The sequence below is a fragment of the Acipenser ruthenus genome, chromosome 7, assembly GCF_902713425.1.
Source record: "Acipenser ruthenus chromosome 7, fAciRut3.2 maternal haplotype, whole genome shotgun sequence".
Lineage (NCBI taxonomy): Eukaryota > Metazoa > Chordata > Actinopteri > Acipenseriformes > Acipenseridae > Acipenser > Acipenser ruthenus.
In genome coordinates, this window is record NC_081195.1 from 68,521,382 (window position 1) to 68,545,277 (window position 23,896).

Here is a 23,896-nt window from a genome sequence, read left to right on the forward strand (position 1 = left end):
TACAGTAATTCCAGCTCCTGAAGAGAATGCACGGTTCTTAATTAAAGATACGTGTACGATTCAGCTACAGTAATTCCAGCTCCTGAAGAGAATGCACGGTTCTTAATTAAAGATACGTGTACGATTCAGCTACAGTAATTCCAGCTCCTGAAGAGAATGCACGGTTCTTAATTAAAGATACGTGTACGATTCAGCTACAGTAATTCCAGCTCCTGAAGAGAATGCACGGTTCTTAATTAAAGATACGTGTACGATTCAGCTACAGTAATTCCAGCTCCTGAAGAGAATGCACGGTTCTTAATTAAAGATACGTGTACGATTCAGTTACAGTGATTCCAGCTCCTGAAGAGAATGCACGTTTCTTAATTAAAGATACGTGTACGATTCAGTTACAGTGATTCCAGCTCCTGAAGAGAATGCACGGTTCTTAATTAAAGATACGCGTACGATTCAGCTACAGTGATTCCAGCTCCTGAAGAGAATGCACGGTTCTTAATTAAAGATACGTGTACGATTCAGTTACAGTGATTCCAGCTCCTGAAGAGAATGCACGGTTCTTAATTAAAGATACGTGTACGATTCAGTTACAGTAATTCCAGCTCCTGCAGAGAATGCACGGTTCTTAATTAAAGATACGTGTACGATTCAGCTACAGTAATTCCAGCTCCTGAAGAGAATGCACGTTTCTTAATTAAAGATACGCGTACGATTCAGCTACAGTAATTCCAGCTCCTGAAGAGAATGCACGGTTCTTAATTAAAGATACGTGTACGATTCAGTTACAGTGATTCCAGCTCCTGAAGAGAATGCACGGTTCTTAATTAAAGATACGCGTACGATTCAGTTACAGTGATTCCAGCTCCTGAAGAGAATGCACGGTTCTTAATTAAAGATACGTGTACGATTCAGCTACAGTAATTCCAGCTCCTGAAGAGAATGCACGGTTCTTAATTAAAGATACGTGTACGATTCAGTTACAGTAATTCCAGCTCCTGAAGAGAATGCACGGTTCTTAATTAAAGATACGTGTACGATTCAGCTACAGTAATTCCAGCTCCTGAAGAGAATGCACGTTTCTTAATTAAAGATACGCGTACGATTCAGCTACAGTAATTCCAGCTCCTGAAGAGAATGCACGGTTCTTAATTAAAGATACGTGTACGATTCAGTTACAGTAATTCCAGCTCCTGAAGAGAATGCACGGTTCTTAATTAAAGATACGTGTACGATTCAGCTACAGTGATTCCAGCTCCTGAAGAGAATGCACGGTTCTTAATTAAAGATACGTGTACGATTCAGCTACAGTAATTCCAGCTCCTGAAGAGAATGCACGGTTCTTAATTAAAGATACGTGTACGATTCAGTTACAGTGATTCCAGCTCCTGAAGAGAATGCACGTTTCTTAATTAAAGATACGTGTACGATTCAGCTACAGTAATTCCAGCTCCTGAAGAGAATGCACGGTTCTTAATTAAAGATACGTGTACGATTCAGCTACAGTAATTCCAGCTCCTGAAGAGAATGCACGGTTCTTAATTAAAGATACGTGTACGATTCAGCTACAGTAATTCCAGCTCCTGAAGAGAATGCACGGTTCTTAATTAAAGATACGTGTACGATTCAGTTACAGTGATTCCAGCTCCTGAAGAGAATGCACGGTTCTTAATTAAAGATACGTGTACGATTCAGTTACAGTGATTCCAGCTCCTGAAGAGAATGCACGTTTCTTAATTAAAGATACGTGTACGATTCAGTTACAGTGATTCCAGCTCCTGAAGAGAATGCACGGTTCTTAATTAAAGATACGTGTACGATTCAGTTACAGTGATTCCAGCTCCTGAAGAGAATGCACGGTTCTTAATTAAAGATACACATATGATTCAGTTACAGTGATTCCAGCTCCTGAAGAGAATGCACGGTTCTTAATTAAAGATACGCGTACGATTCAGCTACAGTGATTCCAGCTCCTGAAGAGAATGCACGGTTCTTAATTAAAGATACGTGTACGATTCAGTTACAGTAATTCCAGCTCCTGAAGAGAATGCACGTTTCTTAATTAAAGATACGTGTACGATTCAGCTACAGTAATTCCAGCTCCTGAAGAGAATGCACGTTTCTTAATTAAAGATACGTGTACGATTCAGTTACAGTGATTCCAGCTCCTGAAGAGAATGCACGGTTCTTAATTAAAGATACGTGTACGATTCAGTTAAAGTGATTCCAGCTCCTGAAGAGAATGCACGGTTCTTAATTAAAGATACGTGTACGATTCAGTTACAGTGATTCCAGCTCCTGAAGAGAATGCACGTTTCTTAATTAAAGATACGTGTACGATTCAGCTACAGTAATTCCAGCTCCTGAAGAGAATGCACGGTTCTTAATTAAAGATACGCGTACGATTCAGCTACAGTAATTCCAGCTCCTGAAGAGAATGCACGGTTCTTAATTAAAGATACGTGTACGATTCAGTTACAGTAATTCCAGCTCCTGAAGAGAATGCACGTTTCTTAATTAAAGATACGCGTACGATTCAGCTACAGTAATTCCAGCTCCTGAAGAGAATGCACGGTTCTTAATTAAAGATACGTGTACGATTCAGTTACAGTGATTCCAGCTCCTGAAGAGAATGCACGGTTCTTAATTAAAGATACGTGTACGATTCAGCTACAGTAATTCCAGCTCCTGAAGAGAATGCACGGTTCTTAATTAAAGATACGTGTACGATTCAGCTACAGTAATTCCAGCTCCTGAAGAGAATGCACGGTTCTTAATTAAAGATACGTGTACGATTCAGCTACAGTAATTCCAGCTCCTGAAGAGAATGCACGGTTCTTAATTAAAGATACGTGTACGATTCAGCTACAGTAATTCCAGCTCCTGAAGAGAATGCACGGTTCTTAATTAAAGATACGTGTACGATTCAGTTACAGTAATTCCAGCTCCTGAAGAGAATGCACGTTTCTTAATTAAAGATACGCGTACGATTCAGCTACAGTAATTCCAGCTCCTGAAGAGAATGCACGGTTCTTAATTAAAGATACGTGTACGATTCAGTTACAGTGATTCCAGCTCCTGAAGAGAATGCACGGTTCTTAATTAAAGATACGTGTACGATTCAGTTACAGTGATTCCAGCTCCTGAAGAGAATGCACGTTTCTTAATTAAAGATACGTGTACGATTCAGCTACAGTGATTCCAGCTCCTGAAGAGAATGCACGTTTCTTAATTAAAGATACGTGTACGATTCAGCTACAGTGATTCCAGCTCCTGAAGAGAATGCACGGTTCTTAATTAAAGATACGTGTACGATTCAGCTACAGTAATTCCAGCTCCTGAAGAGAATGCACGGTTCTTAATTAAAGATACGTGTACGATTCAGCTACAGTAATTCCAGCTCCTGAAGAGAATGCACGGTTCTTAATTAAAGATACGTGTACGATTCAGCTACAGTAATTCCAGCTCCTGAAGAGAATGCACGGTTCTTAATTAAAGATACGTGTACGATTCAGCTACAGTAATTCCAGCTCCTGAAGAGAATGCACGGTTCTTAATTAAAGATACGTGTACGATTCAGTTACAGTGATTCCAGCTCCTGAAGAGAATGCACGTTTCTTAATTAAAGATACGTGTACGATTCAGTTACAGTGATTCCAGCTCCTGAAGAGAATGCACGGTTCTTAATTAAAGATACGCGTACGATTCAGCTACAGTGATTCCAGCTCCTGAAGAGAATGCACGGTTCTTAATTAAAGATACGTGTACGATTCAGTTACAGTGATTCCAGCTCCTGAAGAGAATGCACGGTTCTTAATTAAAGATACGTGTACGATTCAGTTACAGTAATTCCAGCTCCTGAAGAGAATGCACGGTTCTTAATTAAAGATACGTGTACGATTCAGCTACAGTAATTCCAGCTCCTGAAGAGAATGCACGGTTCTTAATTAAAGATACGTGTACGATTCAGCTACAGTAATTCCAGCTCCTGAAGAGAATGCACGGTTCTTAATTAAAGATACGTGTACGATTCAGCTACAGTAATTCCAGCTCCTGAAGAGAATGCACGTTTCTTAATTAAAGATACGCGTACGATTCAGCTACAGTAATTCCAGCTCCTGAAGAGAATGCACGGTTCTTAATTAAAGATACGTGTACGATTCAGCTACAGTGATTCCAGCTCCTGAAGAGAATGCACGGTTCTTAATTAAAGATACGTGTACGATTCAGCTACAGTAATTCCAGCTCCTGAAGAGAATGCACGGTTCTTAATTAAAGATACGTGTACGATTCAGTTACAGTGATTCCAGCTCCTGAAGAGAATGCACGTTTCTTAATTAAAGATACGTGTACGATTCAGCTACAGTAATTCCAGCTCCTGAAGAGAATGCACGGTTCTTAATTAAAGATACGTGTACGATTCAGCTACAGTAATTCCAGCTCCTGAAGAGAATGCACGGTTCTTAATTAAAGATACGTGTACGATTCAGCTACAGTAATTCCAGCTCCTGAAGAGAATGCACGGTTCTTAATTAAAGATACGTGTACGATTCAGTTACAGTGATTCCAGCTCCTGAAGAGAATGCACGGTTCTTAATTAAAGATACGTGTACGATTCAGTTACAGTGATTCCAGCTCCTGAAGAGAATGCACGTTTCTTAATTAAAGATACGTGTACGATTCAGTTACAGTGATTCCAGCTCCTGAAGAGAATGCACGGTTCTTAATTAAAGATACGTGTACGATTCAGTTACAGTGATTCCAGCTCCTGAAGAGAATGCACGGTTCTTAATTAAAGATACACATATGATTCAGTTACAGTGATTCCAGCTCCTGAAGAGAATGCACAGTTCTTAATTAAAGATACGCGTACGATTCAGCTACAGTGATTCCAGCTCCTGAAGAGAATGCACGGTTCTTAATTAAAGATACGTGTACGATTCAGTTACAGTAATTCCAGCTCCTGAAGAGAATGCACGTTTCTTAATTAAAGATACGTGTACGATTCAGCTACAGTAATTCCAGCTCCTGAAGAGAATGCACGTTTCTTAATTAAAGATACGTGTACGATTCAGTTACAGTGATTCCAGCTCCTGAAGAGAATGCACGGTTCTTAATTAAAGATACGTGTACGATTCAGTTAAAGTGATTCCAGCTCCTGAAGAGAATGCACGGTTCTTAATTAAAGATACGTGTACGATTCAGTTACAGTGATTCCAGCTCCTGAAGAGAATGCACGTTTCTTAATTAAAGATACGTGTACGATTCAGCTACAGTAATTCCAGCTCCTGAAGAGAATGCACGGTTCTTAATTAAAGATACGCGTACGATTCAGCTACAGTAATTCCAGCTCCTGAAGAGAATGCACGGTTCTTAATTAAAGATACGTGTACGATTCAGTTACAGTAATTCCAGCTCCTGAAGAGAATGCACGTTTCTTAATTAAAGATACGCGTACGATTCAGCTACAGTAATTCCAGCTCCTGAAGAGAATGCACGGTTCTTAATTAAAGATACGTGTACGATTCAGTTACAGTGATTCCAGCTCCTGAAGAGAATGCACGGTTCTTAATTAAAGATACGTGTACGATTCAGTTACAGTGATTCCAGCTCCTGAAGAGAATGCACGTTTCTTAATTAAAGATACGTGTACGATTCAGCTACAGTGATTCCAGCTCCTGAAGAGAATGCACGGTTCTTAATTAAAGATACGTGTACGATTCAGCTACAGTAATTCCAGCTCCTGAAGAGAATGCACGGTTCTTAATTAAAGATACGTGTACGATTCAGCTACAGTAATTCCAGCTCCTGAAGAGAATGCACGGTTCTTAATTAAAGATACGTGTACGATTCAGCTACAGTAATTCCAGCTCCTGAAGAGAATGCACGGTTCTTAATTAAAGATACGTGTACGATTCAGCTACAGTAATTCCAGCTCCTGAAGAGAATGCACGGTTCTTAATTAAAGATACGTGTACGATTCAGCTACAGTAATTCCAGCTCCTGAAGAGAATGCACGGTTCTTAATTAAAGATACGTGTACGATTCAGTTACAGTGATTCCAGCTCCTGAAGAGAATGCACGTTTCTTAATTAAAGATACGTGTACGATTCAGTTACAGTGATTCCAGCTCCTGAAGAGAATGCACGGTTCTTAATTAAAGATACGCGTACGATTCAGCTACAGTGATTCCAGCTCCTGAAGAGAATGCACGGTTCTTAATTAAAGATACGTGTACGATTCAGTTACAGTGATTCCAGCTCCTGAAGAGAATGCACGGTTCTTAATTAAAGATACGTGTACGATTCAGTTACAGTAATTCCAGCTCCTGAAGAGAATGCACGGTTCTTAATTAAAGATACGTGTACGATTCAGCTACAGTAATTCCAGCTCCTGAAGAGAATGCACGGTTCTTAATTAAAGATACGTGTACGATTCAGCTACAGTAATTCCAGCTCCTGAAGAGAATGCACGGTTCTTAATTAAAGATACGTGTACGATTCAGCTACAGTGATTCCAGCTCCTGAAGAGAATGCACGTTTCTTAATTAAAGATACGCGTACGATTCAGCTACAGTAATTCCAGCTCCTGAAGAGAATGCACGGTTCTTAATTAAAGATACGTGTACGATTCAGCTACAGTAATTCCAGCTCCTGAAGAGAATGCACGGTTCTTAATTAAAGATACGTGTACGATTCAGTTACAGTAATTCCAGCTCCTGAAGAGAATGCACGTTTCTTAATTAAAGATACGTGTACGATTCAGTTACAGTGATTCCAGCTCCTGAAGAGAATGCACGGTTCTTAATTAAAGATACGTGTACGATTCAGTTACAGTAATTCCAGCTCCTGAAGAGAATGCACGGTTCTTAATTAAAGATACGCGTACGATTCAGTTACAGTGATTCCAGCTCCTGAAGAGAATGCACGGTTCTTAATTAAAGATACGTGTACGATTCAGCTACAGTAATTCCAGCTCCTGAAGAGAATGCACGTTTCTTAATTAAAGATACGTGTACGATTCAGCTACAGTAATTCCAGCTCCTGAAGAGAATGCACGTTTCTTAATTAAAGATACGCGTACGATTCAGTTACAGTGATTCCAGCTCCTGAAGAGAATGCACGGTTCTTAATTAAAGATACGCGTACGATTCAGTTACAGTGATTCCAGCTCCTGAAGAGAATGCACGGTTCTTAATTAAAGATACGCGTACGATTCAGTTACAGTGATTCCAGCTCCTGAAGAGAATGCACGTTTCTTAATTAAAGATACGCGTACGATTCAGCTACAGTAATTCCAGCTCCTGAAGAGAATGCACGTTTCTTAATTAAAGATACGTGTACGATTCAGCTACAGTAATTCCAGCTCCTGAAGAGAATGCACGTTTCTTAATTAAAGATACGTGTACGATTCAGCTACAGTAATTCCAGCTCCTGAAGAGAATGCACGTTTCTTAATTAAAGATACGCGTACGATTCAGCTACAGTAATTCCAGCTCCTGAAGAGAATGCACGTTTCTTAATTAAAGATACGTGTACGATTCAGTTACAGTGATTCCAGCTCCTGAAGAGAATGCACGGTTCTTAATTAAAGATACGTGTACGATTCAGCTACAGTAATTCCAGCTCCTGAAGAGAATGCACGGTTCTTAATTAAAGATACGTGTACGATTCAGCTACAGTAATTCCAGCTCCTGAAGAGAATGCACGGTTCTTAATTAAAGATACGTGTACGATTCAGTTACAGTGATTCCAGCTCCTGAAGAGAATGCACGGTTCTTAATTAAAGATACGTGTACGATTCAGCTACAGTGATTCCAGCTCCTGAAGAGAATGCACGGTTCTTAATTAAAGATACGTGTACGATTCAGTTACAGTGATTCCAGCTCCTGAAGAGAATGCACGGTTCTTAATTAAAGATACGTGTACGATTCAGTTACAGTGATTCCAGCTCCTGAAGAGAATGCACGGTTCTTAATTAAAGATACGTGTACGATTCAGCTACAGTAATTCCAGCTCCTGAAGAGAATGCACGGTTCTTAATTAAAGATACGTGTACGATTCAGTTACAGTGATTCCAGCTCCTGAAGAGAATGCACGGTTCTTAATTAAAGATACGTGTACGATTCAGTTACAGTAATTCCAGCTCCTGAAGAGAATGCACGTTTCTTAATTAAAGATACGTGTACGATTCAGTTACAGTGATTCCAGCTCCTGAAGAGAATGCACGGTTCTTAATTAAAGATACGTGTACGATTCAGTTACAGTAATTCCAGCTCCTGAAGAGAATGCACGGTTCTTAATTAAAGATACGTGTACGATTCAGCTACAGTAATTCCAGCTCCTGAAGAGAATGCACGGTTCTTAATTAAAGATACGTGTACGATTCAGCTACAGTAATTCCAGCTCCTGAAGAGAATGCACGGTTCTTAATTAAAGATACGTGTACGATTCAGTTACAGTGATTCCAGCTCCTGAAGAGAATGCACGGTTCTTAATTAAAGATACGTGTACGATTCAGCTACAGTAATTCCAGCTCCTGAAGAGAATGCACGTTTCTTAATTAAAGATACGCGTACGATTCAGTTACAGTAATTCCAGCTCCTGAAGAGAATGCACGGTTCTTAATTAAAGATACGTGTACGATTCAGTTACAGTGATTCCAGCTCCTGAAGAGAATGCACGGTTCTTAATTAAAGATACGTGTACGATTCAGTTACAGTAATTCCAGCTCCTGAAGAGAATGCACGGTTCTTAATTAAAGATACGTGTACGATTCAGTTACAGTGATTCCAGCTCCTGAAGAGAATGCACGGTTCTTAATTAAAGATACGTGTACGATTCAGTTACAGTGATTCCAGCTCCTGAAGAGAATGCACGGTTCTTAATTAAAGATACGTGTACGATTCAGTTACAGTGATTCCAGCTCCTGAAGAGAATGCACGGTTCTTAATTAAAGATACACATATGATTCAGCTACAGTAATTCCAGCTCCTGAAGAGAATGCACGTTTCTTAATTAAAGATACGTGTACGATTCAGCTACAGTAATTCCAGCTCCTGAAGAGAATGCACGTTTCTTAATTAAAGATACGCGTACGATTCAGCTACAGTAATTCCAGCTCCTGAAGAGAATGCACGGTTCTTAATTAAAGATACGTGTACGATTCAGTTACAGTAATTCCAGCTCCTGAAGAGAATGCACGGTTCTTAATTAAAGATACGTGTACGATTCAGCTACAGTAATTCCAGCTCCTGAAGAGAATGCACGTTTCTTAATTAAAGATACGTGTACGATTCAGCTACAGTGATTCCAGCTCCTGAAGAGAATGCACGGTTCTTAATTAAAGATACGTGTACGATTCAGCTACAGTAATTCCAGCTCCTGAAGAGAATGCACGGTTCTTAATTAAAGATACGTGTACGATTCAGCTACAGTAATTCCAGCTCCTGAAGAGAATGCACGGTTCTTAATTAAAGATACGTGTACGATTCAGTTACAGTGATTCCAGCTCCTGAAGAGAATGCACGGTTCTTAATTAAAGATACGTGTACGATTCAGTTACAGTGATTCCAGCTCCTGAAGAGAATGCACGTTTCTTAATTAAAGATACGTGTACGATTCAGCTACAGTAATTCCAGCTCCTGAAGAGAATGCACGTTTCTTAATTAAAGATACGTGTACGATTCAGCTACAGTGATTCCAGCTCCTGAAGAGAATGCACGGTTCTTAATTAAAGATACGTGTACGATTCAGCTACAGTAATTCCAGCTCCTGAAGAGAATGCACGTTTCTTAATTAAAGATACGCGTACGATTCAGCTACAGTAATTCCAGCTCCTGAAGAGAATGCACGGTTCTTAATTAAAGATACGTGTACGATTCAGTTACAGTAATTCCAGCTCCTGAAGAGAATGCACGTTTCTTAATTAAAGATACGTGTACGATTCAGCTACAGTGATTCCAGCTCCTGAAGAGAATGCACGGTTCTTAATTAAAGATACGTGTACGATTCAGTTACAGTGATTCCAGCTCCTGAAGAGAATGCACGTTTCTTAATTAAAGATACGTGTACGATTCAGTTACAGTAATTCCAGCTCCTGCAGAGAATGCACGGTTCTTAATTAAAGATACGTGTACGATTCAGCTACAGTAATTCCAGCTCCTGAAGAGAATGCACGTTTCTTAATTAAAGATACGCGTACGATTCAGCTACAGTAATTCCAGCTCCTGAAGAGAATGCACGGTTCTTAATTAAAGATACGTGTACGATTCAGTTACAGTAATTCCAGCTCCTGAAGAGAATGCACGTTTCTTAATTAAAGATACGCGTACGATTCAGCTACAGTGATTCCAGCTCCTGAAGAGAATGCACGGTTCTTAATTAAAGATACGTGTACGATTCAGTTACAGTGATTCCAGCTCCTGAAGAGAATGCACGTTTCTTAATTAAAGATACGCGTACGATTCAGCTACAGTAATTCCAGCTCCTGAAGAGAATGCACGTTTCTTAATTAAAGATACGTGTACGATTCAGTTACAGTGATTCCAGCTCCTGAGGAGAATGCACGTTTCTTAATTAAAGATACGTGTACGATTCAGCTACAGTGATTCCAGCTCCTGAAGAGAATGCACGGTTCTTAATTAAAGATACGTGTACGATTCAGCTACAGTAATTCCAGCTCCTGAAGAGAATGCACGGTTCTTAATTAAAGATACGTGTACGATTCAGCTACAGTAATTCCAGCTCCTGAAGAGAATGCACGGTTCTTAATTAAAGATACGTGTACGATTCAGTTACAGTGATTCCAGCTCCTGAAGAGAATGCACGGTTCTTAATTAAAGATACGTGTACGATTCAGTTACAGTGATTCCAGCTCCTGAAGAGAATGCACGGTTCTGTGAAATATAATGAGGAACCAAAGATCAGAGCAGCATCCCAAGCTAGTGGCAAAACTCTGTTCTCTATTTAAGATGCTTCAATCAGGGCACAGACCAGGTCATGTTGTGAGGGGAATGAATCCTTGTATATTAGAGAGGCTGGTAGAATCTGTGGCCTTTAATTTAAATCCAAGGCAACTCTCTAATCCTTAACATGTAACTTCAAGAAGCACAAGTCTGGGATAAATGATTTCCCTCTCATGAAATCGATAAGCTGTTTCCCATACCAGTCCTGTGCAAGCCTGTACCAAACAGCACATGCATTCTCTCAGGATTGCTTCCTCTCTTGTAATCCTTTGAAATCCCACAGTTTGGCTCTTCACAGCAGTGGATTACATTGCAGAACAACAATGGTGTATCATTGAATCTGACCTCTTCAGGTTACTGTAGTACAACTATGATTTACAATGATCCTGCTTGTGAGTGCTCTGTCTGAGGAGCACAGCCTTCCCATCTCATCTTTAAAATCTAGCCTGTCTTGGGAAACAAACTGTGTGCGCTAGTTTACACAAATCTGTTCAATTTGTAATCCAAAATAAACATCTAGAGCCATTTAATCATATACATTCTGTCATGTAAACAATTGCCACTCCTGACACAAAGCAACACAGACAGCAAGTCTCTATCGTCAGTATGGGCAGGGACTCTTACTTTCATTCGCCATATGGCACACCAGTGGAATGACATGGCCAGTGACTCACCAGACTGCCTTGAGCTTCATCCAGTTCACACCAGGTAGCTGTTCCCTGCAGTGGGGTGGGGGATGGAGTTCATATCCTTGGTTTCTTTGAACACAAAGAGAGGACCTAGCACCAAAAGTATCTTACAAGTAATTCAAAAGTCAAAATATTCATTGAAGGATTCAAAATGGTGTCTCTAGTACATTGTTTGTTACTAGTTATATATCATTAACAGTCTTGTTTTTTTTCACAAAAAAAAAAATAGTACATTTTGGTGAAAAGACATTTTGGCCTAAAGCAGGGGTGTCCAATCCTGGTCCTGGAGGGCTATTCCACTCCAGGTTTTACAGGTAAAATGAGATAGTGAACCACTAATGGGTCTGGATGGAGACTTAATTGGTTCAATTAAAGTTTAGAACACGGTTGGAAGAAAGACTTTGCCAGCCACCACCATGCGTTTCTGAAACCTTGTCCCCTTTTTTGTTTTGTTTTCCCTTTTCTAGTAACTACAGCGCCCTGGTTGGAGTGTGGATCTACGGCTTTTTCATCATGGTGTTGCTTGCCTTGGACTTTCTGTACTACTCTGCCATGAACTATGAACTGTGCAGGTACTACTTAGTGAAGTGGGGGTTCGGGGGCCGGTGGCTGAAGCAGGGGCAGAGCCAGTGGAGCAGCCCGGTCCAGGGGTCCAGCCAGCCCCTCTCACAGCCCCCCCAAGCCTCCCAGGCGAGGCACAGCCTGAAGCCAGAAGCACAGAGCCCCACCCTCATGTCCTTCCAGAGTTCCACAGCCTGGTAAGCACACCCCTCACACTTCACTGCAGGGCCCTTACAAGCGTTTATACATTTTGCAGGTTTCCCACACCTTTCACATGGTTATCCTACACATCATTTACAACCATTTACTAAACTTATGTATGCTTTACCATCCATACTTTATTACGCGTTTTTTTTTCATTGTATTACCTTACCCCTCCTCTAACTTTAACTGCAACCTATATTCATTATTATTAGCAATTGTTGCTGGGAAACAGATAAAAAGCACAATGCAGAGTGCCCTTAGTAAATCCTGGTAACGAGCTCCTGGTTAATAGAAGGCGTGACCTGTGGAAAGGACACCTCGGAGAATACTTTACTCTGTTATTTCATTTGAAATGCCAGCAGAATGGGGACTGGAGCTGAAAACCAGGGCTTCAGGAGAATTTGCAACCCTGCGCTCTCCTGATTTCAATGTTTGTTCCAGTGTGTCTCTAATGCAACCCTGCGCTCTCCTGATTTCAGTGTTTGTTCCAGTGTGTCTCTAATGCAACCCTGCGCTCTCCTGGCTCTTTAATGATTCATGCAGCTCTGGAGGATTCGGAGGCTGTGTGTGTAAATATCACTTGTTATTGTTGGCCTGAGGTACAGTACTGTAAGCGGGGTGACAGAGGAAGCATGCGAGGACAGAGGGACTGCCAAGTGAAAATGCAATTTCTCCAATGCGTTATACCCTGTTTATCATTTCCAGGCTCATCATTATTATATAAGAGGATTCTGGTGAAGCAAATAAGGTAACCATATTAATAAACAAACGTGGCATAACCATGGGAAAACTGCAAAAATATTATGCAAAAAATAATTTTATAAGGGTATCTGCAGCATTCTTATTGTAGAGTTCTACAAACCCCTGTGTGGTGCAATGCAGTGTTCTTCACAGTTGAATCCCCTGCTGTGAGAGGATTTATTTAACATGCTAAAGGAACCCTGTCTCATGATTTGTTCTACTATCATCCCTAACTATTAAACGCTCAATATTGCTATATTAAGAAATGCTAAAAAAACCTTAACAGGTTCAATGACATTAAAGTAAGAAAGTGAGGAACAGCAGTGGCGGCTTTTTATTTAACAAACCATACTGTACAACATTAACGTGCAAGACCATTAGATAGACCAGCTGGCAATACCCTAAATTAATACAGCCCATATGGGAATGTGATCATTATGAATCCTGGATTTCAGGCTGGATTTACATGCAGCTGGTTGTCTTGATATAGCTGCACCTCATGTGTTCTGAAGCAGCTGTGGCAGGGTGGGCTGTATTACAGGGAATTCCACCATGAATACTGAAAGCATTACCGTGGAATCTGTTTGATCTTCATTGTCTCAGATTGCCTTTGCCAACATGGCTCATGTGATGCCAGGCAGGTATACACGCAGCCAGACTGGCAGAATGGAGGTAGATGTGACTTACCTGTGGCAGAGAGCAGAGCTCTGTGTAGAATTTGTTTAGCACATGCGTGTGAATACAGTTGTGCAGTTCTCTGATGAAACTGTGAATTGGGGGAAAATGCAACTAGATTAAAAGACTGCATTTTTATTTAATTTTTTTTGCAGTTAATGCTATTGTATAATCATGCATACTTCACTCACTGCTCATTCAAACAGTGAATACTATTGTACAGTCGTGCATACTTCCCTCACTACTCTTGTTTTCCATATGCGCTTATTGTGTATATCCATGGATCCATAGTGATGTTTGTTAATCAAACAGTACTGTGTCCTCTTAGAATCCCAATGAAAGTGAATGGCAGGTATATTTCACTTGTCACGTAATGTACAATAACATCCCAACACCTCCATTTTCTATGACAGCAGTACGCTGTGTGATGTCCACTGTATTACTGAATCACGTGTTTTTCAACCAGTATTGTTACTCATTGCAGGGTAGTTTATATTGGAGTTGCCTGTTTTTTATTATCACATTCATTTCAGTAAAGTCTGCCATGCAATTAAAAGAGACAAATGAAACGGCTGCATTTCCAACGTATCTTAATCAGCTGTCACAAATCAAAGGCAAAGTGAAAACCAGCGAATGAAAAACAAATTGAATGTCCAAAATAATCTTGTCAACGCGAGATGAACTGTAACCCCGGGATGACAAGGCCACTGCACAGGGGAATCTGACAACGTCCTTTAATCCAAAAAGCCAGATGCTGTGGTTTTGAAACCAAAGACCAGCATCTGTGTTTAGAGTTAAACAGTATTGTACAGGCAACTATATTTTGTCATTGTGTGAGTGTAAAAGCCTTTGACATGCAGTTTTATTGATTCATTTATTTTTTAAGAGGGTTTAATGCCAAAACTGCAGGCTAGCAGTTAATCTGAGCTGGTGGATGTGTCTTTTAGCTTACAGTTAGTTATCCATGAAATATAAAATCAAAATAATAGTAAATATTTACTAGTGTAAATTGCCTCCCCTGCGCTTGCAGGTTAGGGTTAGGGTTAGGGTTAGGGTTAGGTGCAGTGAATGATATCACACCGATCAGGGTTAGGGTTAGGTGCAGTGAATGATATCACACCGATCAGGGTTAGGGTTAGGTGCAGTGAATGTTATCACACCGATCAGGGTTAGGGTTAGGTGCAGTGAATGATATCACACAGATCAGGGTTAGGGTTAGGTGCAGTGAATGATATCACACCGATCAGGGTTAGGGTTAGGTGCAGTGAATGATATCACACCGATCAGGATTAGGGTTAGGTGCAGTGAATGATATCACACCGATCAGGGTTAGGGTTAGGTGCAGTGAATGATATCACACCGATCAGGGTTAGGGTTAGGTGCAGTGAATGATATCACACCGATCAGGGTTAGGGTTAGGTGCAGTGAATGATATCACACCGATCAGGGTTAGGGTTAGGTGCAGTGAATGATATCACACCGATCAGGATTAGGGTTAGGTGCAGTGAATGATATCACACCGATCAGGGTTAGGGTTAGGTGCAGTGAATGATATCACACCGATCAGGGTTAGGGTTAGGTGCAGTGAATGATATCACACCGATCAGGGTTAGGGTTAGGTGCAGTGAATGATATCACACCGATCAGGGTTAGGGTTAGGTGCAGTGAATGATATCACACCGATCAGGGTTAGGGTTAGGTGCAGTGAATGATATCACACCGATCAGGGTTAGGGTTAGGTGCAGTGAATGATATCACACCGATCAGGGTTAGGGTTAGGTGCAGTGAATGATATCACACCGATCAGGGTTAGGGTTAGGTGCAGTGAATGATATCACACCGATCAGGCTTAGGGTTAGGTGCAGTGAATGATATCACACCGATCAGGGTTAGGGTTAGGTGCAGTGAATGTTATCACACCGATCAGGGTTAGGGTTAGGTGCAGTGAATGATATCACACCGATCAGGGTTAGGGTTAGGTGCAGTGAATGATATCACACCGATCATGGTTAGGGTTAGGTGCAGTGAATGATATCACACCGATCAGGGTTAGGGTTAGGTGCAGTGAATGATATCACACCGATCAGGGTACCTATAGAAGCATCTGGACTATTTTATTTACTCGGCTGAACTTCTCAAGGCCCTTGGACAATATGGACAATAAACTGGGTTATTGACAATGTGATGAACGTGTCCCTGAGGGCGAGGGAGCTACAAAAAGAAGGCCTGTGCTCTGTAAAATGTTGCAGGGTCAGGATGTCAGGATGACTGATTATAGGATTTACATAATGGTTTACTTTCATTCCTCCTGGGAAAATCATGAAGCTGCATTTGCCTCTCAAACATATGAAACTAAATGCAGTGTAGCAGGTACATGTGGTGCAGCAATAAGGCAAACGTTTGCTGTATTGTTTTTTAAGTGATACAAAATATGTCTATTTGGGGAATTTTCACAGGGAAACGGAAATCCATTTTGGCATTCAAATTGTTTTGGGCTTGTTTTACAAAGCCTACCACACCCTTAGCCATTTCATTTTATGTTGTTTATAAAGTCATTCCCCCATAAAAAATCCCTTGTTAACACATCGGGCTAGATACTCAAAGCTTTGTACTTCAAATCGTCCATAAATAAACAACTCAGGCATTTTATTTAGGGGGCTTAAAATAAATCTCAAGTCTTATTTGATTTACAATTGTGTATGTAGCATTTATCTTCCAGAAATAATGTTGTGACAGTTTGGAGTAAATAGCTTTGAGAATCTGGCAGTGAAAATACTACTCCGTCTGTCTTTCTTTCTTTCTTTCGTTCTTTCGTTCTTTCGTTCTTTCGTTCTTTCTTTCTTTGCCTATGAATGGTTCTTGATTTGGAGAATGATGTCCTTGTGATAGTTCTCTACAGTGCATAGTTAGGGTTAGGGTTAGGGTTATGGTTCTTGATTTGGAGAATGATGTCTTTGTGATAGTTCTCTACAGTGCACAGTTAGGGTTAGGGTTAGGGTTAGGTTTCTTGATTTGAAGAATGATGTTCTCGTGATAGTTCTCTACAGTGCACAGTTAGGGTTAGGGTTAGGGTTAGAGTTAGGGTTAGGGTTAGGGTTAGGTTTCTTGATTTGGAGAATGATGTTCTTGTGATAGTTCTCTACAGTGCACAGTTAGGGTTAGGGTTAGGGTTAGGGTTCTTGATTTGGAGAATGACATTCTTGTGATAGTTCTCTACAGTGCACAGTTAGGGTTAGGGTTAGGGTTAGGGTTCTTGATTTGGAGAATGATGTTCTTGTGATAGTTCTCTACAGTGCACAGTTAGGGTTAGGGTTAGGTTTCTTGATTTGGAGAATGATGTTCTTGTGATAGTTCTCTACAGTGCACAGTTAGGGTTAGGGTTAGGGTTATGGTTCTTGATTTGGAGAATGATGTTCTTGTGATAGTTCTCTACAGTGCACAGTTAGCACTACCAGTGAAACCACAGGCTTTATTGCCCCACGAGGTGCGGCCAGGTTATTTACTGTAGCTGCTTTGAATCTCTCCTGAGGATGAAACATCTCCCACATTTTATCCTGTGTGTTGAAATTAAAACTGCGGATGTCTGTAAATCCCCTCATTAGACTAAACATGGCTTCTACTGATTATTCGTAAGTTGCACTGTCAGCAGCAAGCTGTACACTGGAGGGCGGTGGAGGGAGCTTGGGGAGTCTTACAGCTACTGGAATATCCTCTCTCTCTTGTACCCAGATTAGTAAAAAACAGGGAAGATGGTTTTTGGTTATAGTGCTGGACAGTGGGCTTGTTACCTCAGGAACTAAGTGTTACTTGTTTTACTGAATATGTTATACTGAATCACTGGATTACTATAAGAAACGTGAAATTGAATGACAAGCTTTTGGACAGGGCCATTAATACAAGAATGCAAGGGTTTAAAATCCATGTATTTCCTATTGTTAGATGGGCCTGTGATAAGACTGCTGGTACTGATAAGATGTACACAGAAATAGCTCTTAAACCCTTGATAACCCCACAGGGCTGTTCTGCAGTGACGGCTGTACTGCTGTACTGTCACCAAAGCCATGTGTTACTTTGGAAATCATCAGAATTACAGTAGGAACATGAGGTGGTAACTAACAAGAGGAGGCCATCCAGCACACCAGTGCTCGCACAGCTCCCACTAGCTGATTGATCCCAGTTCTTTGTCTAACTGGTTTTTAATGGATCCTGATATTTCAGCACAAAAGTGCTGTTCTGTGGTCCAGCTCTCTTTTAGGATATGTAAAAACTTCACTCAAGTCTCCTTTAACCCTGCTTTGTTCTAGATTAAATAAATTCAGTCCCAGTCAGCCTACTGTATGTGTGTAATGAATGTGTAAATCTTTTTGCACGATATAACCCTAACCCTACCCTAACTCTAACTCTAACCCTTTCCTGATACAATTGTGCACTTACATACAGTATATTGTGCAAAAAGACATGTTAAGTATGCAAGTATGCACAATAACATTGTAATTGTGTGTAAGTACACATGTATTTCCTAGGTAATTAATATGTGAATTCAAGTAATTAGAGACACTTAATATAAAGTGTGACAGACATTTATGTGTGTTTTTGGCACCCCTGATAAAGCTCCTTCTTTATTTCTGAATTGGGTGAAAGCGGGAGATTCCCATGGCATTAATATCGCTTGAGATGTTCAGTTTCACAAATTTCTAATTAAATGTACAAAAAAACACGTGCAATGTGTATGTGCGTAGACATGCCTTTGCTGTCTGAACCTGTCATCCAGTTTACCTACCTGCCTGCTTGATGAAGGCATTAAACAAACACTGTAAAGGGGAGATGCCCATGTCATTACTGTCCCTTGAATAAGAGTGTGAAGTTTCATATCGCAGGCATTTCTAATGAGATGTACAAGAAAGACCATATGGCAAGTCTTAATTGATAGCAATGCAAACCCTAGCGATCCTTGGCACCTCTGTGGGCAGATGGTGAGGGTGTCTGTGTTCTGTGTCCATCATGTACTCAACTAGCAGGTATGCTGCTGAATCTGTTGCAAGCTGTCTTTTCTGTGGCTGGAGGTGCAAGGGTAGGCCTGCCGATTCCCAGTATAATAACAGACTTACGATTGTAACATTCATGTGCATACATATAGTTCAGCATTTTTTTCTGGTTTCATGCAACATACATGTTGTGCTTAAACGTCAACCTAACAAGGTGTTACAGTCCAGCTGTTGTTTCACCTTCTCCACCGTCCTTACCTGGGAGCAGTATCACTGCAATGCTTCACTAAACTCTCGCTCTCTCAGACTGAGAGGAACTGCACCAGCCAGTCCTGAACAATCTAAAGGGCGGGGCTTAATAAGTGATATTTATTAAAGGGATCATAACACTGTGCCGCTGAAGTCGTTTACCTACATTTGATACAGCCTTCCCTGAGCGTTTCTTAAAAGAGCGTACTGTACAGTGTCCATGTTTCACAGGGTGTTATGTTTATCCTTCAAAGGGCATACGTATATTGACTTGATTTAGAGTGAGAGTATATTGTTAGATGTACAGACTTTGAGGGATTCTTCATCAATGTTTACTGTTATAACAGCATGTTATGTGTCAACACAGAATGTTACTAAGTGCTCTGAACACCTCCCATCACTGGGTCTGCAAAGCTCAAAACTACAGCGTTCACTTTTGTTTTGTTTGTTTTGCAGAAAGACGAAGCACAGCGATGAAAATTGACAACAAAAGCAGTTCTAGGATGCCTGTGTGTCGAGTGGAAAGCAGTGAAGGAGGTTAGAAGAAGCTACAGCTTGTAGATGCCAGTGGAGACGTCCACTGGACTACAGTGACGACAGCGTCGCGAGTGTAACCTGTAATCAGTGTGAATGTGGTGTGTAAGCAGTAGAGTTTGTGTAGATGACATACCTGTGCGCTGTTTCCATCGTGTGGTCTTATTGAAGCTGTGCCCCATCTCAGACAAGACAAGCAGCGTTAGAGTGTAGAGGCTGCAAACGCCTGTTCTGTGGGTATTTATAGAAGAAGCTACTTCTGCAATCAGGCCATGAAACACAAACTCTGTCACACATCAACAATATTTTATTTTAAAATTGCACTCCCACACATCCATTTAGTTTAATTTGTATTTATTTATAGATTAATGTGAACTGTATTTATTTATAGATTAATGTGAGCAGTATTTATCCATGACATAATTTTTTAGTCAAATCCTACGCCATATGAATGATTTGAAAATTGGAGTTGGGTAGATATACGTCACTATACCCAGACTCCTGATTAAACATGACATTATTTACCCAGGGTTGTTAAAGAAGAACACTAACAGCCAGCATTACCAAAGTAGACAATCAAGAAGAGCCGTGCTTCGTATTCCCATGCATTCGCAAACATAAAGTCCTTTAGAGAAAGTCTTCAGACTCGGGTTTGAGGAATGATGTGATTGGGCCTAGCCTTGCAGGAGTAGTTACCATGTTAGAGCAGACACCATTGTTAATTACACTGTTATTGCAGTCAATCAAGAAATACAGCACCTGTGTTACTTTCCTGTTCTATGGCAGCTTTCAATCCAGCTTTCCAGATGCAGTAACTAAGCAAGTATTATTAATATGAATTTTGTAATGTGTCCTTCATAACACAGCAGCCTGGCCTATTCCTTATGGCTGATCAGCAATTCTATACACAAGGTAAGGGAAAATATAACTCGCAGTTGCTCTCAACTTTAGATATATTCAGTGAGTTTTGCATATACAGCTATCTTATTTCAAACGCTCCAACATGCAAACTTTATTTTACCATTTTAGAAAAAAAATGCAGAGCAGCATCTGGGCACCAGGTGAACCCTGAGTGGAGCCGAAGGAGGTGTAAGCAACCTCCTGAAGGGAGGTGTTTGGGATTGTTTGCTCAATCAGTAAATGTAATGCTGCAGCCTCCTCTGCACTCAGTTAGCAAGCTTAATGCAACTTGAAAAAGCTCTGTTGTAAAGGGAGATGCAAACTTCCTTGATACTAATACTTGCAAAAGGTTATTTTCCAAAGAGAAATTCATTGTCTGATTTTCTTGGTGTTACACACTCTGCCAGAGCATGCTCCCTGGAGAGTCAGTGTAGCTCTGCATCTCTGAGCAAGCTAGTGGTGTTTAAGAGGAATGTGATGAAGCAAACTGTGTGCTTCCCCCCCTGTCTGTAAAACTGTTATTAGTGATGATACAGTGGTTATACTGACAACATACATATAGTAACATATAGTTCATTTCCAATGCACAGCTCCAATCCACAGATCTCTTTACATTAATACCTTGCACAAGATGTCACATTTGCCCCTGCTTGTTAGGAGGAAAAATGACTAAATAAAGACTGGGGTGGTGCCTCGTACTGTAGTTGACTATAGATTTATTGTCTTTGTATTTGATTCTTGCACCAGAGGGTGTGGCGATTGTACACCCGAGGGCATAGCAAAGCAAAGCAAGGTATGAGGGATTGCACAAGTCGTTTTCAGTGGGCTTGTCACTCATCACGTGCTGTTGGTCAGGTTTGCAAACATTTTGGACCGTGATGTCCGAATGCTGTTATTTTTTTAATGAGAGAATGATCTGAGCTCAGTTACAGCCTGGTAAAAGATACTGTACCCTGACTGGTCAAGACGCTTTCAGCAACATGCAAGACAAAAGTTTTTCTCACCTGCACACCTGCTGTGTGCATTTAAGATCAGGGAATCTTTCACAGTCTATAGTTCCAATCCCAGGCAGAGAAGGCAAGTCCTAATTAAGAGCAATTTCCAATAGCTGGAGCTGTTCATGCATGCACAGGTGGGGGCTTTCATCATGGTGTAGTGCAAAGCTGATTTATTAGGTGGAAAAGATCAAGCTTAAGCACAAGCTGCTGTTACTGCCGGAGGACCCTGTGGATAAATAATAATCAGAAATGTGTGTGCAGAGCTGCAGGCTACATCATCATAGAAAAAGTGTATGCAAGGGCCACTGAAAAAGATAAATAAATGAGATGTAATGTAATGAGAATTCCTGAAATCTTTTAACTTGTCTAACCCTGCTTCCAGCACAGTGTCTTAGATATGCATACTGTAGCAGTGCCTGGTGACAAAGGGATAATTCAAAGGAATCCAAGAAACTGCAGTAATTTATGCTGTATCAAGGGCATCCATGCTGTCAGTGAAATATTTCTCATGCATGTTGCCTTCTGTTGTCTTGCGAGTACATAGCTTAAACGGCAGGCAAACCCCTCCGAGTTGTAGCGTTTATGTGCCTGTAGCTTGATTTGATTAGCCTATACCCTGATAAGTTACAGCTGGATTCTGTTTAGAGCATTTTACAGCACTGGGGGAAATCCCTGCATTGCATCAGCCACCTGTTTGTGGTTATACAGAATTGAACTGGCTGATGCAATCCTGGTGGAATCCCTGATGCTGTAAAATGCTCAGGTCAAAATCCAGCTGTGGTTTATTCCAGGGCTCTATACAGTAGGTTAACCAATCAACTTCATTGTGTCCTATGTAAAGGAGCACTCCTATTGGTGCACACCTTGCAAACACACAGAAAAGCACAAGCATGCACACACACACACACACACGCTATAGATGCTACTTTTAAGTGTATTTATTGTTGAGCTCAGAAGCATAGTATGTGCGTACAATGCTGATATACACCTACCAGTCTCACTTGATAACAAACACACAGAGGGAAAGGAGCCCATCACTTGTAAATTACCACCGTTCCTCATTGACGTGTAAAAATGTGCAATTTTCAACTTTAAACATGCTCCTTTCCTTGAATCTAAAGTCCCTGTTGCTCTTCATGGCTATACTGTACATGTAGTATATTGTAATGCTTATACTAAGAGTGGGGGCGCACTGTATTGATATTGATAAGGAAGTTGCATTGCTAACAGTTGCCTTACAGCTGATCTACACCTGTACCCAGTAGCTTTGTAGTGGCTGCTACTGTACATGTTCCGGATACATTGTTAATACAAGTCTAATACTCTATATGTTTTATTACTAGATAGAATGTACAGTTTGAGTTTAATTGTAATTGCACTTGTTACCTTTGTATCGTTACAACATGGAAAAATAAACTATATATCTTTTCCATTGTGTTTAAATGCTTGGAGTCTCTCTCTCTCTCGCTCTCTCTCTCTCTCTCTCTCTCTCTCTCTCTCTCTCTCTCTCTCTCTCTCTCATCAAGAAAACGTTCTTGATCACCTTTTATCTGTTGTTAGTAAACTGTGACTGGCCTACCCTGATGAAAAGAGAGAGGACAAGGGATATAAAATGGATCAATTGCTATTTCTTTACCCGGTGCTTTGTGGGACATCAAATGATTCAGTACCGTCAGCTAATCAGCTTCCAGTTCTCACAGAATGACTATGTGAGCCCACTGTGACATCAGCCCACCAGCTGTGAGTTAAATCAATCCAGCCCTTGTCATTGTGACAAAACCTCAATGTTTTCAAGGGGTTCCCCGTCACACGTACTAACTTTCAAATATCTAGTATTTTTTTAGAAGCAACAAGTGTTGTATGTTTAACATCACCACCAGCTCAGTGTTTCTCTCATAATCCCAGGGTATTGTATGCTAACAGTATGTGCATTTTATGCTGGCAAACGATTCCTGGGCAGGTCCTTGCAAAACTGTCAAGCGGGCCGTCAGTCTCTTTGTTATTGAAGGGACAGAGGCATAATGGGAGGTCAATATCAGCGAATGAGGTAAAAGAAGCTGTGCAACACCTGGACTGGATGAAAGCAGGTGAGTGTGGAAGATAAGGACTGCTGACAGAGATGGAAGGTAGAGGCATTGCCATTTAAACAAAGACAAGCCATAGCAGCAAACAAAAGAGGACACACATCAAGACAGACACAAAGTGACTGCCGATGTTGCAAGGGGAAAACAATTCATCGCGTCTGCACTGAAAATGGACCACAAAAAGCAATCATTATCTCTTAGAAAAAAATATATAAAAAGAAAAAATGAATAGACGCAGTTTGATTTGTTATTGTTTAACCAGCATGAGACCGGTCTTGAAGAGACATTGCTTTATTGAGATTGTATTTAAAACTTC

At 40.7% G+C, this 23,896-nt stretch overlaps 1 protein-coding gene across 3 annotated transcripts in view; it reads left to right on the plus strand.

Annotated features, from left to right (window-relative positions):
* The window catches only part of LOC117414825 (protein shisa-like-1a), a 104,340-nt gene extending 81,419 nt beyond the window's left edge, over positions 1–22,921 (plus strand). For 2 of the 3 annotated variants that reach the window (XM_059027748.1, XM_059027747.1), the window contains exon 4: positions 12,117–12,411. In XM_059027748.1, coding sequence (XP_058883731.1) covers positions 12,117–12,411 — 295 coding nt within the window. Of the gene's footprint in view, positions 1–12,116; positions 12,412–19,520 lie in introns of those variants that run through there. The other variant, XM_059027750.1, reaches the window with a different exon arrangement.
* The last annotated feature ends 975 nt before the right edge of the window (positions 22,922–23,896 follow it).